The following is a 20,258-nucleotide window of genomic DNA, read 5'->3' as shown; positions in this document are numbered from 1 at the left end:
AATAAAGCTTGTAAGATGTGTGTGTGTGTGTGTGTGTGTGTGTGTGTGTGTGTGTGTGTGTGTGTGTGTGTGTGTGTGTGTGTGTGTGTGTGTGTGTGTGTGTGTGTGTGTGTGTGTGTGTGTGTGTGTGTGTGTGTGTGTGTGTGTGTGTGTGTGTGTGTGTGTGTGTGTGTGTGTGTGTGTGTGTGTGTGTGTGTGTGTGTGTGTGTGTGTGTGTGTGTGTGTGTGTGTGTGTGTGTGTGTGTGTGTGTGTGTGTATCTCTCAGGGGGAGATCTTCAGCTACATCCACAATCTGCTGTCCATGCCCGGCTACAGCGCTGAGGAGAAACAAACAGTGAAGGTCAAAGTGCTGCAACACATACAGGTCAGAACATATTCAGACAGATAATTACCGTTCTGCCTTAATGTCACTTCACACCAGCAACGCTACACTAATATTTGAAGCTATATACAGTGGGGCAAAAAAGTATTTAGTCAGCCACCAATTGTGCAAGTTCTCCCACTTAAAAAGATGAGAGAGGCCTGTATTTTTCATCCTAGGTAAACCTCAACTATGAGAGACAAAATGAGAAAAAAAAATCCAAAAAATCACATTGTCTGATTTTTAAAGAATTTATTTGCAAATTATGGTGGAAAATAAGTATTTGGTCACCTACAAACAAACAAGATTTCTGGTTCTCACAGACCTGTAACTTCTTCTTTAAGAGCCTCCTCTGTCCTCCACTTGTTAACTGTACATGGCACCTGTTTGAACTCGTTATCAGCATAAAAGACACCTGTCCACAACCTCAAACAGTCACACTCCAAACTCCACTATGGCCAAGACCAAAGAGCTGTCAAAGGACACCAGAAACAAAATTGTAGACCTGCACCAGGCTGGGAAGACTGAATCTGCAATAGGTAAGCAGCTTGGTGTGAAGAAATCAACTGTGGGAGCAATTATTAGAAAATGGAAGACATTCAAGACCACTGATAATCTCCCTCGATCTGGGGCTCCACGCAAGATCTCACCCCGTGAGGTCAAAATGATCACAAGAACGGTGAGCAAAAATCCCAGAACCACACGGGGGACCTAGTCAATGACCTGCAGAGAGCTGGGACCAAAGTAACAAAGGCTACCATCAGTAACACACTACGCCGCCAGGGACTCAAATCCTGCAGTGCCAGACGTGTCCCCCTGCTTAAGCCAGTATATGTCCAGGCCCGTCTGAAGTTTGCTAGAGAGCATTTAGATAATCCAGAAGAGGATTGGGAGAATGTCATATGGTCAGATAAAACCAAAATAGAACTTTTTGGTAAAAACTCAACTAGACGTGTTTGGAGGAGAAAGAATGCTGAGTTGCATCCAAAGAACACCATACCTACTGTGAAACATGGGGGTGGAAACATCATGCTTTGGGGCTGTTTTTCTGCAAAGGGACCAGGACGACTGATCCGTGTAAAGGAAAGAACGAATGGGGCCATGTATCGTGAGATTTTGAGTGACAACCTCCTTCCATCAGCAAGGGCATTGAAGATGAAACGTGGCTGGGTCTTTCAGCATGACAATGATCCCAAACACACCGCCCGGGCAACGAAGCAGTGGCTTTATAAGAAGCATTTCAAGGTCCTGGAGTGGCCTAGCCAGTCTCCAGATCTCAATCCCATAGAAAATCTTTGGAGGGAGTTGAAAGTCCGTGTTGCCCAGCGACAGCCCCAAAACATCACTGCTCTAGAGGAGATCTGCATGGAGGAATGGGCCAAAATACTAGCAACAGTGTGGGAAAACCTTGTGAAGACTTACAGAAAACGTTTGACCTCTGTCATTGCCAACAAAGGGTATATAACAAAGTATTGAGATGCACTTTTGTTATTGACCAAATACTTATTTTCCACCATAATTTGCAAATAAATTCTTTAAAAATCAGACAATGTGATTTTCTGGATATTTTTTTTCTCATTTTGTCTCTCATAGTTGAGGTATATATATATATATAAATATATATATTTATATATATATATTTTTATCGTTTGCATGAACCACAGAGCAAAATCGATCATCCCAGCAGACATGGAGATACGAGGGACATGAATGATATAAGATTTTGTGCTTACTCTTTTTGCATTTAATGATAATTATAGTATTTTATTCATAGCAACCTAGCACAACTCAAGGTCTCAGCTTCTCAAGGTTAAGGTAGTTACAGTAGAAAGTGGCACGCTTGTTGGTCACGAGTTGAGTGAACAAACTCATGTGCCTATATTAGTTTTTTTTTCCTCTCACTGCAGAGATCTTAAGAACATTTAAAAGAACAGAAATGACGGATGACTCTCTGGCCTACATTATGTCTGTAAGTGATGTTGTTTGCATTAAAATACAAACCCTCTGACATCTGTTCACAGGAGCTGGTGACCCTTGACCCCAGCAAGTCAGCTGACATGGTGCTGTTTCACTTCACTGAAGAGGTGCAGCAAATCGTCTCTGAGCTTCAGGTAAGCTCAAAATAAACAGTGATGTTATTATATCTTCTTTATCTGCTAATTATATTTCTCACAGTCTAGATACCTATACATTTTTGCACTGAAACTGATGAAAAAACGTTCTACTTCACTGGAACTCATATCGATATTGGCAAATATGTATTTAAGGTGCAATATGTACTGTAGCCTAGCCACCTGCTCCAAAGAAGTATATGGAGGCATTTTACTTCTAATATCCATTCAGTGTATATTTACTGTCAGCAGCTATACAAAGAAAAGAGCAGTCCACCACTCAGATGGTCGACATAGCCATCGCCATCTTTGCCATACGCATGTTTGATCCCCAAATTGCTCCAAAAAGCATTTCCATCAGTGTGTGAGTGTGTCTGAACTAGCTTATGATGAGCCGTTTGGCACCTTTACAGCTTCCCTGCCATTAATCTGAATACTTTATTTATATTGGGGGAATTGGGTTTTGTAACACTTCAAAACGTTCAAATCAAACGTTTGGAAACACTTCGGATTGTTCAAGAAAGACGGTCAACTTAAAAATCGCTCGCAAATTGTTAACAATGCCGTGCTGCTTTAAAGTACACAAGTAGTACGAGGAACTTAGCGGCGCACATAAAGAGGCGACATGGGGTCTGCGGCTGAAAAGAGAAACCTGAAAGTTAGACATATGAGTTAAATCACGTGTGGTGTTCTGTCAGAGAGAGTGGTGTTTAGTTTACAGCAGCCTGTGATGGCCAATCATAGTTTAAATGTCTTCCTTACTGTAAGCAGTTATGATAGAGCTGTTTGTGAAAGGTTATTTGTATTCTTTATTGGTCATATATAAACCACTGCTTTCTGCTCACTGGTGAGTTAGCCTATGAATGAGTGTTAAGCACATCAGGCTGGCAGCTGTATGGGGATTGCACTATGGTTGTTGTTATTTGCACATTGTTAATCATGAGCAATGCATCCTTAAATTGTTTAACTGTGAGGTGTTATACAATTGTACTCTGGAGAGGTTTTTAAGGTAAAATATAAACAGCATGATGGGATGCGCAGTACTAGTAGAGAGAACCAAATAAGTAAAGCACTTTTTGTTAATGTAAGATTTGCTGCATATAAGGAATAAAACTAAAATCCTCTGTCGTACCATATTGAAGTATCATTATTTTGCATCGTGTTGAATCGTATCGTATCGCCCCGAATCGCATAATGTTGAATCAAATCGTATCGAACTGTATCGCAACAGGGGTGAATCGTATCGTATCGCATCGCCTGGTGTTTCAAATGTATCGTTAATGTATCGTATCGTGGCAACGTATCGAGATGCGCATCGCATCGGCCTCAGTGATGGAGATGCACATCCCTAATATATACACACCTGCTGTACAAATGTATCCCTCTCTAACTCTCTCGCTCTCTCTCTGTCCCTTCAGGATGACCAGTTACTCTTCAGGTTCCTCAGCTGCCTCCTGGAGCCACGGTAGGGGGGGCTTCCTGTCCTAGTGATAACTCTGCTGCCTATCTCCTTATATACATTATCTCCTCCTCTCCTCCCTCCTCATCTCCTCCTTCTCTTCCTCCACATTTCTTGATGTGCTGTGTCACAGGGAGGGCCATCTCTCAGGGACCATGCTGCCTCTGCAGAGGGACCTCCATGAGCTCCTGCTGGACTTACTGTGCCGCTTCGGCCCCCGGCAGCTCCTGGGCTTCCTGCAGACCTCCCAGCACTACAGACTAGAGGAGGCCATACAGGTACCGTCCACGATAATGTTGTTGTTGTTAATACACATTGCATGTGTTTGTGAACAGGGGTTAAACTTACTCCAAGTCCACAGCAAGGCACGTTTTTAAATATAGCACCTTTTAAACACAGGGTAATTAAAAGTGGTGGAAAAAAACATAAAACCATTATGACGAACATCAAAGGAAAACATTATTAAATTACTGTATAAAACACAGAGATTAAAGTTAAAGAAATAGGTACATACTTAATTTCACCTGCTTAACATTAGCATGTTAGCATTGTTATTGTGAGCATGTTATCATGTTGTTGTTAGCATTTATCTCACAGAGATGCTAATATGGCTGTTTGGTTTTATAGTTCAGTGCCCTCCAATTTCGCAACAGTAGATGGTTTTACGAGTTATTGGGCTGCATGTTCTCAATGGTAACTGGCTTAAATCGTTCATGAATGCAAGACTTTTAGAAGGATAATAGAGAAAAGATCAATATTTCAGGTCTCTTTGTTTCACACATTTAACCAATGATGTTCTGTCTCTCTCTGTTTTTAACTTGTAGACACAGGCACATCAAATAAAAGTTCAGAAATGATTTTATTTTCAATGTGTTGTTGTAACCAAGTTCTGAGATTCTTCTTACAAAAACTGTTCTTCTGCATCTTTCTTTCCACCTCTGTAGACAACTCAGAAGTACCACCACAGCGAGGCCACAGCCTACTTGCTGGAGATGAAGGGAGATGTTCATGGAGCTTTTGCTGTCCTGTTAGAGGTAGCTACAAACTAGCGCAGATAAATCATTTCTTGGATGTATTAATGAATGAAAATGTCTCCATTTACCAATTTGAAATGTGTTTGCTTTGAAGACTCTGAAGGAGAAACTGAGTGTCCTCACTGCTGAGAGTGAGAGAGCAGATGAAGGGGGGGAGGAGAGAGACAGGGATCACACACTGAGCAGAGTGAAGGAGTCGCTGAATGACATCATAGAGCTGTGCCACCGAAGCTCTGACAACCTGGACCAGCAACAAAGAGAGGTACTGCTGCTTTCATGCATGGGATTCAAGGTATTATTTTCAGTCCTGCATTTGTGTTTAACCGCATTACATTTATATCAACAAAATATATAATATGAATAATTAGAGGATTAATGGTCATTAATCCGTAATTTTGTTATTAGAGCTTCGTTTAGTTTTTATGCACTTCTGTATTTGATGTTGTAATTTAATCTTTCAACAGAATGTGACTAGAAGATTTATAAGGCATATTTACCGAATTTAAATATTTCCTTACCATTTAACAGTTTGACAGTGTCCTTTATCTACTCATGCAACACAAACCACTACTTACTAAAAAGTAAGCACATTAATTGTTTATAATTGTTTATAATTTAAACCGCTCTCTTATACATCCATGATTGATATGCGAGTTGTTATAACACTCTCTCATAGCCTGCACTTGTGTTTTCTCACTCCTCCCTCCTCACTCCTCTCTCCTTGACGTCTCTACATACAATTGCGATGTCCTTTGATTTGGTAATTGCTGGGTAAAGGAGAGAGGACAGAGAAGGGATTTTGGGATAAACCTGCTGTCTCCTCATTCATCTTTTCTTGTCTCACAGGTCTTATGGTTTCCACTTCTGGAGACCATGATGGCCTCTCAAAAACTAGTGAAGGGGCTTAATGACGAACACACATTTGAGGGTAAACACGCGCACACGCACACACACACACACACACACACACACACACACACACACACACACACACACACACACACACACACACACACAGGAGGAGCAAAGATTCACATTCTTTGACCCTCGTTTTGTTAATGTGTTTTTATTTTAATGTGAAACAAAACAATTCATCCAGATATTTAAGATTAGATTATATTCAATCAAGTATTACATAAACAATATAAACATATCTGTCTGATTATATTTGGTAAGGTTTATGATTGATCCACGATTGTGTTTTATGTAGTCAGTTTTAATTATTCATCAGCTCAAACAGTTGGCTAGTGATAATGATGGTGAAGATTATTTTGTATAATCATTGTGTGTGTGTGTGTGTGTGTGTGTGTGTGTGTGTGTGTGTGTGTGTGTGTGTGTGTGTGTGTGTGTGTGTGTGTGTGTGTGTGTGTGTGTGTGTGTGTGTGTGTGTGTGTGTGTGTGTGTGTGTGTGTGTGTGTGTGTGTGTGTGTCAGTGCTGAAGGAGCTGACCATGAAGGTTCTCAACTGTATGAGCAGCTTTATTCCTCTTCCTGCCATCATCCAGCGGATATTGCAGGTGTGTTTACTGCTATTAAAAATATTGTTTTTTATAGATGCACTTTTGTAAAAATCTTATTTCACAACTGCAACTTTCAAGAAGACACCTACAATGATCTGTTTTGAAACACTCAAACCTATGATTAGTCCAGCATGATGTTAATATAAATAACAGCAATGTTTTTGATAAATACAATGAAAGATAAATCCCGCTATTTGTAATCTTTCATTGTGTTTATAATCCGGAGTGCAGGAAGTGTCCTCTGAGTTAAATCAGGATCAGTTTGAGACAAAATGTGATTGACCACGCCCACATGCACCAATCAATACAGCATTTCAGAATGTTGGTTAATACTCTACATGCCCCAAGAGCATGCGCAGAAGAACTGTTGAAATGCACTCCTCTGGGTTACATTGGACAGATTATTCAAATTTGCAATAATCCATAATGCAAGATATTTATGATCCAAGGGGACTTGTTGTAGAGCAGATGTTGCTGAAGGGCTGTAACTTGTGATTTAATAAAAGCGAGATATGTCCCTTTGTGATGTTTTCTGTGTATGACGTGACGCCTTTGTGTGTCAGGACCCGGTCTACGGGAGAGGAAAGCTGGCAGAAATCCAAGGCCTCATCCTGGGTATGCTGGATACCTTTAACTATGAACAGGTAAACAGTTGGTATCAAGTAAACAGCAGCGCAGCACCTGAACCCAACACATATCAGAGCTGATCATCTATGCTGCCTGTAAACAAATAAATAAAACAGACCTAAATGTTTTACTCTGGTTGTGTGAAGAAAAACTTTTGCTTGTTTAGATTTCAAATTTGTATTTTATATGTGAATATATCTGTAATTGACATGAAATATTAAATGATTCAATTTAATTCCAATTAATTAGCTTTATTGGCATGACGATAATCAACACACAGTTAAAACAATAAACAATCATGTTAACAATTTTAGGTATAAGTAATTGAACATAACTAATTGAAATCATTAATAATATACCAATGATGATAATATATAGACAATAGATAATATAACGTAATGATGAAAATCTCTATTTCCTCACGACTTCTACAAGAGAATAATAATGCTGTCTGTTCTGTTTTAGACTCTTCTTGAAACCACCACCAGTCTGTTGAACCATGACCTCCACTGGTCCCTCGCTCACCTTCGCGCCGCCGTCACCAGGGGGCTGCACCCCCGACAGGACCACTGTAACATCTGCCTGCAGCAGTACAAGAGGAGGCATGACTCTGCGGAGGAGATCATTGTGTTCAGGTACCACTGCAGCAGACTCAAAGTCACATGACCTGTGGCTTCTGTTATATCTCACAGGCTAAGCCCTCTACTGGACTCTATGGGTACTGCCCTCGACCTCACTATGCGAGCGTTCACCTACTGAGAAATCCATAAACATAGCCGGCCCCCGGGGTCGGGCCTAGCTGAGTGCGCGCGCAGGCCCACAGTATATAAGGCGGCCTCACCTCCTGCCCGTCATCCTTTTCTCTTCAGCGAGCAGGATAAACAACTGAGAGAGCTAAGGAGAGAGAAGACAATTGAGAAGAATGGAACACTCACCAGTCCTTGAGCACCGACCTTGATGAGAGCCTTGCGGCCCATCTACGCTGTCCAGAAAGGACCGCAAGGATCTCCTTGGGGCCCCGGTATCCACGGAGGGGCTCTTTGGGTCGATCACGTCGGTCATCCAGCGCTTCTGCCGCATGGAGGTAGAGAGGACGCAGCTCAGCCGTATGCTGCCGCTGGCTCTTCCTCAAGCTCCTCCGCAGGGAAGAGAGCGCGGCGCTACAATGAGGAGGAGAGAGAGGCGACGGTATAGAGCCCCCTCGGCTCCCGTTGCCCCCTCCACCTCCGCGGCCCGTCCCGCGGACCAGGCTCAGAACCGGCAATTGCGGGTACAGACTGGTCGACCCCGGCAGGTTTCGGCTCCCTATCCCCACGCACGTTTAGCAAATGTGTGGCCACGGCACTTCAGCCGTTTCGCGACCACGGCATGAGGGTCTTCTTTTATCTGGACGACCTCATAGTCATGGCCAGGTCCATGAAATGGCAATGTTTCACACAGCCCAATTGATCCTACACCTAACCAAGTTGGGTTTTGCGGTCAATTGGAAGAAGAGCAATCCCATACCTCACCAGCAGGTGCAGTATCTGGGGATGGTGCTCGATGCAGGCAGGCTACGCGCCACGCGCCGTGGTTCGCGGAGGTGACATAGATGATGCCAGCCCTGTGCAGTTCCTCATGTCTGGGGGGCGATGTCTCAGGGGACTGGTGCGATAGGGGCGTTACCCTCTCTGGGCCAACTTCTTCAGGCTTGGCTCCTGAGAGGGACAGGCTGAGACAGGTGGGATTGTCTGACGAAGTTATCTAGACCAGCGGTTTTCAAAGTGTGAGGCGCGCCTCCCCTGGGGGGCGCCAGAGAGCTTCAGGGGAGGCGCAGCGTGAGACACAAAAGAACGAGAAAAAGACGGGTAAAGTGACACTTGCCCACTTGTGGCTGTCTGTGGAGACCGAGTTTCCCCACCTCGCCAAAAAGGCTGTAAAAGTGTTCATTCCCTTCACCTCCACCTACCTGTGTGAGTGCAGGTTTTAAGCATTGACTTTGATCAAAAGCAAGTACCGTTAAAGGCTGCAGCCAGAGGATGATCTGCGTTTATTCCTGTGTGCATCAAAGACGCAGACTCATTGTTCCCACTAAAGTAGGGGTGAGTGTAATAAGGAGGCAAAGTTGACGTTCAGTGTGTTGCCGGGAGCATATAAGGATTTATCTACCATGTTGAAAATGTTAAAAAAAATATGTCTTGAGAACACGGCGTGCGGAAATATACGGGTCGTGCTGCAGCTGGATGTGCCTGTCTTCTGTAAGAAGGTGTCGGCGACTGACATGCAAGGAAGAACGGCTGTCCACAGGCTGTTCCAACTTTAACAACTGTATTAACTTCCAGGGTAGTGAATTGAACATGCAATTGTAATTGGGTGTGTGGTATTTTTTCATGCACGGACACGCATGTTCCACAACACACAAACTGAACAACACTCCATTTTACGATCGCTACCAGCGTCCTTGCGATCTTGTTATAATAACAAGTGCACGTTACTGATGCAATATGGTTGAGACCATTCGGGCTTATTCTAGAGGGGTGCAAGGAATTGTCCAAGTAGTGGGGGAGTTTTATACAATATGCTTAAAACATAAAAATAAAAAGGTTTAAAAAAGTTATTGTTTAATGTTTTAAGGAGGTGACGCTACTCAGCCAATCAAATCGGTGCAGTCAGCACGATAGATTCAAACACAGAGACGAGACAAGAGGAGAGAAACAGTCGGAGTAATTTCAAATGGCGGAAGGTAGACAGCGTAAACAGAGCATTTAATTACATTTTCTCTTACTGGACCTCTTTGAAATGCAATTGAATACCCCTGCATTATAGCAACAACAACAATAATAATAATAATAATAATAATAATAACAGCAATAATAATTGGGAGGGGGGGCGCGGCTGTTCTTATGTTCTCTGAGGGGAGGCTCACCTACCCACACTTTGAAAACCCCTGATCTAGACTATCCAGGCAGCAAGAGCAGGATCCACCACAGCAAAAGTGGTTGGCATTCCAGCGATGGTGTGAAGAGGGAGGTCTATAGCCCTTATCTTGCATGCTGAGCTCTATTCTGTCCTACTTACAGTTACTGGTGGACAGAGGACTGGCTTATTCCACTTTTAAAATGTATGCAGCAGCCATTTCATCCTGTCATGAGGGATTTGGCGGCAGGTCAGCCGCTCATGTCGCGGTTTTAGCAGTGGGTCAAGAGGCCGCGCCCAGTGGTGTACGCCTCCGACCCGCAATGGGACCTGCCGTTGGTGCTCGAGGCTCTGGTCACAGAACCATTTGAGCCTCTGGAGCTCTCCTCCCTGAAGGCGCTGTCATTAAAAACATTGCTGCTGGCCCTGACTTCGGCCAAAAGAGTGTCCGAGCTGACCGCTCTGTTGGTGCACCCGAGTTGCCTGATCCGGGGTGACCGTAGCAGGGCGACACTCAGGCCGACACTCAGGCCGAACCCCTCCTTTGTTCCCAAGAACTTCGTTCTCGGAGTTCGTTTAGTTCAAGTGCTATACAGCTGGGCGGCTTTAGTCTTCCACCCCATATTGGGGACAGGGAGGCTAAACTGCACCTCCTCTACCCGGTACGTGCGCTGGCATTTTTTTATTATTATTACATGTCATTTGTTAGACGCTTTTATCTAAAGCGACTTACATACTCAAAACTGTGGACAATCCCCACAGGAGCAATTTGGGGTGAAGTGTGTTGCCCAGACTGCAGTGGGGTTTGAACCTGTGACCCCCTGATCCGAACACCAACGCACATCCCACTGCACCTGTTATGTGGAGCGCACGGCTGTCATTAGGCGCACTGAACAGCTGTTTGTGTGCTTCAGGGGGGGTGGGGCCGGTAAAGCTCTGTTCAAGAAACACCTGGCAGGATGGCTCTGCGAGTGCATTGCACATGCCTACGGTCAGGCGAGAGCCTTCCCCACGGGGCTCCGTGCACACTCTACACGAGCTATGGGTGTGTCAACAGCCTTATTTAGCGGCGTGAGTGTGGAGGACATATGCACTGCGGCGTCTTGGTCCACGCCAGGCCACTTCATAAGGTTTTATCCCTTTGACATGTCTGGCTCCTTCTTATCGTCTGTGTTTGCTGGGGCAACACAGGACTGGTGAGGGGGGGGAGGCGGGCTGTGGGTCAGTAGGTATCTATATTTATCATTTATCTATATTTTTATCATGATTATTGATTGGTAACTTCCACTTTTAAACTTTTTGCCTGCCAATGTACAATTTGGGCTACACAATTTTGGAAAAAATATTTAGTTTGGCATTTAAATGCATCAATTAAGAACCTCTTCTAAAAATATAAAAATAAATAAAAAAGTAAGCGGCTGTGACTCAGTCTGTAGGGACTTGGTCTTGGAACTGAAGGGTCGTCCCCATTGGACCCACAACAACAAAAAGTGAGCTGGTAGCTGGAGAGATGCCAGTTCACCTCCAAGGCCACTGCCGAGGTGCCCTTGAGCAAGGCACCAGGTACCTGGCAGCTTCTCTGCTCTGCTACCTCTTCTATCTGCATGTGGCTGTGTGTTTCACATATTTACCTGCCCTAAACTGTGTGTGTGTGTGTGTGTGTGTGTGTGTGTGTGTGTGTGTGTGTGTGTGTGTGTGTGTGTGTGTGTGTGTGTGTGTGTGTGTGTGTGTGTGTGTGTGTGTGTGTGTGTGTGTGTGTGTGTGTGTGTGTGTGTGTGTGTGTGTGTGTGTGTGTGTGTGTGTGTGTGTGTGTGTGTGTGTGTGTGTGTTTTGTCAGCTGCGGCCACCTGTACCACTACCAGTGTCTGCAGCAGAAAGCCTGTGGGGGGGGCGTCACTTCAGAACTCAACCAGCGCTGGTGCTGCTACAAGTGTTCTTCCAGTCAGGGGGGGAGGGGGGGAACTACCACCGAACTGAAGAGAGGCCGCATCACGTCCCTGGCACAGGTGTGTGTGTGTGTGTGTGTGTGTGTGTGTGTGTGTGTGTGTGTGTGTGTGTGTGTGTGTGTGTGTGTGTGTGTGTGTGTGTGTGTGTGTGTGTGTGTGTGTGTGTGTGTGTGTGTGTGTGTGTGTGTGTGTGTGTGTGTGTGTGTGTGTGTGTGTGTGTGTGTGTGTGTGTGTGTGTGTGTGTGTGTGTGTGCGCGCAAAAGAAAGATATACCTGAATCAAATACATGAATGAATATACCTTTAGATTAAAGGACAAATCAGATGCTCATCAAACCCTTTAGAAGATCCTAACAAATATTGTTTCAGATGTTTTCACATGCTAACCTTTTATTTGTGAACCTTTTGGTCAGGGTGTCGCAAATCGACGGTTATCGTCTAGACAGGACCATGTCTATGGCCCCTTGGTTCCTACTGAACATATTCATTTATAAATATAAGCTTACAAACATAGGGCTCTATTTTCCTGCAGGCGCAAAGAAGCACTTGGGTGCAAGCAGATTTCATGCACTTTTCTTTAGTAGAATGTATCTTTAGCATCAGTAATTTACTGGTGCTGAACTAATGTGCTGACAAATGATCTCAGAACAACCATTCTACAAAATGATTTGATGATTCTGTAGAATATTTGAATAGATACACTGTAGCTCACAATCCTGACTGCCTGTTCTTCTCTCTGTCTTCCAGACTCGTGTTACGTCGGTGCATCATGACGGAGGAGCAGAGGCTAACGGGAAGAAGGTACAGCTCACAGACAGGATATAGAAATAATTTACTGCTGGTGGGCCGCCATCTTCGGCTCTGTTGAGATTGTTATGTTTTACAGTCAGATTGAATTTCAGTCGTTCAATTTAAAAAGACAATTCCTGCTTATAACAACCTGGGCCTCACGTCCTGCGACTTATTTTTTTACATAATGTACATCATTTGTAGCAGTGCTATAAACACAGTACATAAAGCTTTATTGCAGCATTCTAATGTGTCTACTGTCAGGTATGTAGGGAGGTGTGTGGCGCAGTAGGTTGTGGGTATTTGTTCGGATCAGGGGGTCTCTCTCTAGGTCAGTGGTTCCCAACCTGTATGTTCGTCATACAGCGGGAATCCAAATGAATTAATCCTGAGTCCAATAACCATCAAAGTCACTCCAATAGTGCTCCTTAATTACGCTTTCATCCTCCTTTAACAAAATACTTCACATTCATCCAGTTTGTGATAGTAGTTGTAGCATTTTTGAGACTTTTGAAACAACAGCGGTAATTAAAGTTTAAACTTTAAAAGACTCCCGCCGCTGGAAGTATAGGATTTGGTATGACTTTGTTCTTCATGGTTGGCTTTACTATGCTGATTAAGGACTGGGGGGCTCAACTCCTCTCAGTCCTGGTTTTAGTTCAGAGTGTCCTTCTCCTAGATGGGTTGGCTATGAGCCCCATCTGCCCCTGTTATTTTGCCCATAGCTGGGGAGCAGTTTTTAGGGAACGGTGCCTTGCTCAGGGACACCTCGGTAGCACTTGGTCTTTCCGGGACTTGAACTGGTGACCTTCCAGTTGCCAAGCCAAGTCCCTATGGACTTCGCCACCACCGCCCCAAAGGTCACAAGTTCAAACCCCACTGCAGTCAGCATGTCGTTGTGTCCCTGAGACACTTCAACCCAAATTGCTCCTGTGGGGATTGCCCACAGTATTGAGTATGTAAGTCGCTTTGGATAAAAGCGTCTAACAAGTGACATGTAATGTAATGTAATGTATGTGATTATAAAGCAACAAGGAAAAGGACCTGCAGTCCCTGGAGGGAAAGAAGGGAGTGACAGGCCTGGAGGGTGAACTTTTATAAGCTAGGGGAGTGGTCTACACTTGATTGACAGTCTAGTGTTTCAGGTAGAGAGGAGACTTGTTTTTTTTTAGCAATATAAAAAAGGTATATTTCTGCTGCTTGTACTACAGCTGCTCTCTGCATTAGTTCATTTTAGTTAGTGCTTATTCTTTGACAACCTTCTTCTGTTCTTCGTCGTGGGCCAGGTGTTTGTTGAAGCAACGCTGGACTCTCAGCAGGAGCAGTCCTGGGATCAGCTGCGCTGTCTGTACAGAGGACCGTCCAGGGTGAGCTCAGGAAGAACCTCCCTGTTAACACATGAACCTTTTGAAGTATTCTTTTATGATTTTCAACAAACAGAAAGGTTGAATTGTTATAATGCTATAATAGATTTGACACAGAGATATGAACAAAATGATTAACAGCAGCATTACATACAGTAATCTGCTATAATACAGCGTAGTCTTGTGCATGCATTATGCCAACCTTTTTAATAGCACATTGATATTGGTTTAGAAAAAGAGAGCCTCCTTCTTCAGAGTTTTATGGCTTTTTACTATTTTTTTATTTATACATTTTATTTTTTTTATTTTCGGTAACACTTTATATTAAGGTACACAAATTCACCTTCAACTAGTTGTTAATTAACATACATATTAGCAGTATATTGGCTCTTTATTAGTCATTATAAAACACTTATGCGCTGCTCAATATGGGCCTAATAAGGCAGTAGTATCACAACAATAGTAATTCTCCAATAATAACACTTAATAAATATGATCTATTCTTATGAAACTATAAGTGTTAATTGTGTTTAAATAACTCAAAATGAGGTATTTCTATCTAAGAATATGTTCACCATTTTAAAGTGAAGTCTTGTTCATAGCCAATAAGCTAGTAGTTTGACTCTAATTGACCTGAACAGGTTCCCTATTCTGAAGTTGCCTACTCTTCACACTTTGTAAATACATTATAGCACGCAATTACTGAAATGAACCTCAACAGTACACGAACAAAGTAGGCACACGTTGAAATATTATGCATTATACATTAAATGTCACTTGTTAGACGCTTTTATCCAAAGCGAATACATTGCTTATTCAGTACTATGGACAATCCCCACAGGAGCAATTTGGGGTGAAGTGTCTTGCCCAGGGATACAACGACATGCTGACTGCTGTGGGACTCAAACTTGCTATCCTCTGATTCAAAGTTCAGCCCACTAAGTTCAGTGCATTATCCCACTGAGCCACAGCCTCCCTTAAACCAGAGATTCATTCATCTACAAAGATTCATTGTGTCATGTATTCCGGTAACTATCACAATAAATACATTGTTTAGTGTTCATAACAGTATTTTAATGTAATAAATAGCTAGTTAATATAATAAAAAATACATAGTAACAATACAATAATTATACAAAAAACAACCAACCTACAAATTAACCTACATCAAAATAAATACAGTATATTATCTAAAATGGGTGCATTTGATTAAAAATAATAAATAGTGTTTAATATTTAAATGGGAACAAAAACGGTAACAATATGTATGATAAGAAATGCAACAAAGAAATTACAACATTTGTTTCTTAAATGTTTTTTTTTTCTGGTTTATTTCCCAATCTGGCCTGCATTTCTGTCTGTTGAAGCCACTTCTTGAAGCAAACTGAAAAGAAATGTACATATATAAGTACAGTGATACAGTGATACAGCTTCACCAGCAATAGTTATTTTAGACACAATTAACACTTATAGTTTCATGTCTTGTTACAGAAGAATAGATCATATTTGTTAAGTGTTATTAAGGGATAATTACTATTCTTGACTGCCTTATTAGGCCCGTATTGAGCAGAGCATATTAAGACCAAAACTCATGTACAACAACTTCCTTACTTGCAATAAATAAGCACTAATTAGAGGGTTATTGAGGAAAAACTCTCAACTAATGGCTTATTACTTCTAGAATATGGTCATGTAGAATAAGGCAATAATACGTGTTTTATAATGACGAATAAAGAGCCAATATACTGCTAATATGCATGTTAATTAACATCTAGTTGATGGTTAATTTGTGTACCTTAATATAAAAAGTGTTACCTTTTTTTCCTCTTTTCTCGTGTGTGGAACCCAGGAAGAATAGCCAATGCTAGTGTTAGTGCTAATGGATCATAGAAGACATAAATGGTAGTTTTATAACCATAACCAGGACTGGAAACTCCAAAACCATTGAATCTTTTATTAAAACTTAATATCTACATTGCGATTACTATTTAAAGGTCACCTATTATGCTATATTTGAACAATATATTATAGGGCCATATCTATACAAAACATGTCTCTGAAGTGCTCAAAATACCAAACAGATCACCCATTCTAGCCATGCCTCATACCCCAGCCCTGTTAGAGAAGTGGTGATTCTGGGTCTGGCCCTTTTAAATGTAACCGAGCTACTGCTGGCCACGCCCCTTTGGAGCGTCCGCATGCAAGCAGTGAGCTCTGTGAAGAGAAGGCTGTCTATCAGCAGAAACTCAGCTAAACGCTACCGTGACTAAACACCATATTATGTTCCAAACCACATCAAGGATTATTTCTGAAACAGTGTGGAGCTCAAACGCTTTCTCTCTCGCGGGTTTACCACAATGACAGTAACTTTTTATATCCAGCTTCTTTACATACTCTCTCCTATATATACTGTATATACAGTGGGGCAAACAAGTATTTAGTCAGCCAATTGTGCAAGTTCTCCCACTTAAAAAGATGAGAGAGGCCTGTAATTTTCGTCCTAGGTATACCTCAACTATGAGAGACAAAATGAGAAAAAAAAATCCAGAAAATCACATTGTCTGATCTTTAAAGAATTTATTTGCAAATTATGCTGGAAAATAAGTATTTGGTCAATAACAAAAGTTCATCTCAATACTTTTTTATATACACTTTGTTGGCAATGACAGAGGTCAAACGTTTTCTGTAAGTCTTCACAAGGTTTTCACACACTGTTGCTGGTATTTTGGCCCATTCCTCCATGCAGATCTCCTCTCGAGCAGTGATGTTTTGGAGCTGTCGCTGGGCAACACGGACTTTCAACTCCCTCCAAAGTATTTCTATTTTTGCTCACCGTTCTTGTGATCATTTTGACCCCACGGGGTGAGATCTTGCGTGGAGCCCCAGATCAAGGGAGATTATCAGTGGTCTTGTATGTCTTATATTTTCTAATAATTGCTCCCACAGTTGATTTCTTCACACCAAGCTGCTTACCTATTGCAGATTCAGTCTTCCCAGCCTGGTTCAGGTCTACAACTTTGTTTCTGGTGTCCTTTGACAGCTCTTTGGTCTTGGCCATAGTGGAGTTTGGAGTGTGACTTTTTGAGGTTGTGGACAGGTGTCTTTTATACTGATAACGAGTTCAAACAGGTGCCATGTACAGTTAACAAGTGGAGGACAGAGGAGGCTCTTAAAGAAGAAGTTACAGGTCTGTGAGAGACAGAAATCTTGTTTGTTTGTAGGTGACCAAATACTTATTTTACCGAGGAATTTACCAATTAATTCATTAAAAATCCTACAATGTGATTTTCTGGATCCTTTCCCCCCATTCTGTCTCTCATAGTTGAAGTGTACCTAGGATGAAAATTACAGGCCTCTCTCATCTTTTTAAGTGGGAGAACTTGCACAATTGGTGGCTGACTAAATACTTTTTTGCACCACTGTACATCTTTCTTTTTTCTTCTTTTTTTTTTTTAAACACCTTGAATTTCAGGGGGGCGCGGGGCTCCATTGGCGGGGCGCAGCGCCCCTCCAAGACAATGGTAGGGGAAACACTGTGTATTATATATATACAGTGGGGCAAAAAAGTATTTAGTCAGCCACCAATTGTGCAAGTTCTCCCACTTAAAAAGATGAGAGAGGCCTGTAATTTTCCTCCTAGGTACACTTCAACTATGAGAGACAGAATGAGAGAAAAAAAATCCAGAAAATCACATTGTCTGATTTTTAAAGAATTTATTTGCAAATGATGGTGGAAAATAAGTATTTGGTCACCTACAAACAAACAAGATTTCTGGCTCTCCCAGACCTGTAACTTCTTCTTTATGAGCCTCATCTGTTCTCCACTTGTTAACTGTATTAATGGCACCTGTTTGAACTTGTTATCAGTATAAAAGACACCTGTCCACAACCTCAAACAGTCACACTCCAAACTCCACTATGGCCAAGACCAAAGAGCTGTCAAAGGACACCAGAAACAAAATTGTAGACCTGCACCATGCTGGGAAGACTGAATCTGCAATAGGTAAGCAGCTTGGTGTGAAGAAATCAACTGTGGGAGCAATTATTAGAAAATGTAAGACATACAAGACCACTGATAATCTTCCTCGATCTGGGGCTCCACGCAAGATCTCACCCCGTGGGGTCAAAATGATCACAAGAACGATGAGCAAAAATAGAAATACTTTGGAGGGAGTTGAAAGTCCGTGTTGCCCAGCGACAGCCCTAAAACATCACTGCTCTAGAGGAGATCTGCATGGAGGAATGGGCCAAAATACCAGCAACAGTGTGTGAAAACCTTGTGAAGACTTACAGAAAACGTTTGACCTCTGTCATTGCCAACAAAGTGTATATAACAAAGTATTGAGATTAACTTTTGTTATTGACCAAATACTTATTTTCCACCATAATTTGCAAATAAATTCTTTAAAAATCGGACAATGTGATTTTCTGGATTTTTTTTTTCTCATTCTGTCTCTCATAGTTGAGGTATACCTAGGATGAAAATTACAGGCCTCTCTCATCTTTTTAAGTGGGAGAACTTGCACAATTGGTGGCTGACTAAATACTTTTTTGCCCCACTGTATATATACAGGACTGTCTCAGAAAATTAGAATATTGTGATAAAGTTCTTTATTTTCTGTAATGCAATTAAAAAACAAAAATGTCATACATTCTGGATTCATTACAAATCAACTGAAATATTGCAAGCCTTTTATTATTTTAATATTGCTGATTATGGCATACAGCTTAAGAAAACTCAAATATCCTATCTCTAAATATTAGAATATCATGAAAAAGTATACTAGTAGGGTGTTCAACGAATCACTTGAATCGTCTAATTAACTCGAAACACCTGCAAGGGTTTCCTGAGCCTTGAAAAACACTCAGCTTGGTTCAGTAAACTAAATCACAAGTATGGGGAAGACTGCTGATCTGACTGCTGTCCAGAGGACCGTCATTGACACCCTCCATCAGGAGGTAAGACACAAAAAGAAATTTCTCAAAGAGCAAGCTGTTCACAGAGTGCAGTTTCAAAGCACATCCACAAAAAGTCTGTTGGAAGGGGGAAATGTGGCAGGAAACGCTGCACAACCAAGAGAGATGACCGCAGCCTTAACAGCATTGTGAAGAAGAGTCGCTTCCAGAATTTGGGGGAGCTTCAAAGACAGTGGACTGAAGCTGGAGTCCAGGTATCAAAAGTCACTGTTCACAGACGTGTCCGGGAAATGGGCTACAATAGCCGTATTCCCATGGTCAAGCCACTTCTGAACTCAAGACAACGGAAGAGGCGTCTGACTTGGGCTAAGGAAAAGAAGCACTGGACAGTTGCACAGTGGTCCAAAGTCCTCTTTTCAGACGAAAGCAAGTTTTGTATTTCATTTGGAAGTCAAGGCACCAGAGTCTGGAGAAAGGCTGGAGAGGAGCAAAATCCAAGTTGCTTGAAATCCAGTGTGAGGTTCCCACAGTCAGCGATGGTTTGGGGAGCCATGTCAGCTGCTGGTGTTGGTCCACTGTGTTTCATCAAGCCCAGAGTAAATGCAGCTGTGTACCAAGAGATTTTAGAGCACTACATGCTTCCGTCTGCTGAAAAGCTCTATGGAGATGAGGAATTCATTTTCCAGCATGATCTGGCACCTGCCCACAGTGCCAAAACCACCAGTAACTGGTGTACTGACCATGGCATTACTGTCCTCGATTGGCCTGCAAATTCCCTGACCTGAACCCCATAGAGAATATGTGGGGTATTGTGAAGAAGAAGCTGAAAGACACCAGACCCAACAATGCTAATGAGCTAAAGGCCGCTATTGAAGCATCCTGGGCATCCATAACACCTCAGCAATGCCACAGGCTGATTGCCTCCATGCCACGCCGCATTGATGCAGTAATCCGTGCAAAAGGATTCCCAACCAAGTACTGAGTGCATTAATGGACATTTTCAAATGTTTGATTGTGTTTTGCTGTTATAAATCTTTTTTTTTTACTTGGTCTGAGGAACTATTCTAATTTTTTGAGATAGGATTTTTGAGTTTTCTTAAGCTGTATGCCATAATCAGCAATATTAAAATAATAAAAGGCTTGCAATATTTCAGTTGATTTGTAATGAATCCAGAATGTATGACATTTTTGTTTTTTTAATTGCATTACAGAAAATAAAGAACTTTATCACAATAT

General features: G+C 42.2%; 1 protein-coding gene across 3 annotated transcripts in view; it reads left to right on the top strand.

Moving 5' to 3' along the window:
• The window catches only part of vps8 (VPS8 subunit of CORVET complex), an 82,740-nt gene extending 68,482 nt beyond the window's left edge, over positions 1-14,258 (top strand). For 2 of the 3 annotated variants that reach the window (XM_079687894.1, XM_079687893.1), the window contains 13 exons: positions 267-365; positions 2,384-2,473; positions 3,892-3,938; positions 4,066-4,210; positions 4,877-4,966; positions 5,061-5,228; positions 5,813-5,894; positions 6,400-6,482; positions 7,049-7,129; positions 7,578-7,747; positions 11,845-12,013; positions 12,700-12,753; positions 14,028-14,258. In XM_079687894.1, the coding sequence (XP_079544020.1) occupies positions 267-365; positions 2,384-2,473; positions 3,892-3,938; positions 4,066-4,210; positions 4,877-4,966; positions 5,061-5,228; positions 5,813-5,894; positions 6,400-6,482; positions 7,049-7,129; positions 7,578-7,747; positions 11,845-12,013; positions 12,700-12,753; positions 14,028-14,243 (1,494 nt within the window). In that variant the 3' untranslated portion in view covers positions 14,244-14,258. The remainder of the gene's footprint in view (positions 1-266; positions 366-2,383; positions 2,474-3,891; positions 3,939-4,065; positions 4,211-4,876; positions 4,967-5,060; positions 5,229-5,812; positions 5,895-6,399; positions 6,483-7,048; positions 7,130-7,577; positions 7,748-11,844; positions 12,014-12,699; positions 12,754-14,027) is intronic. The other variant, XM_079687895.1, reaches the window with a different exon arrangement.
• The last annotated feature ends 6,000 nt before the right edge of the window (positions 14,259-20,258 follow it).

This window comes from Notothenia rossii (assembly GCF_949606895.1).
Source record: "Notothenia rossii genome assembly, chromosome: 6".
Lineage (NCBI taxonomy): Eukaryota > Metazoa > Chordata > Actinopteri > Perciformes > Nototheniidae > Notothenia > Notothenia rossii.
Note: the sequence above shows the minus strand (reverse complement) of the source record. Positions and strands in the feature narration are given on the sequence as shown.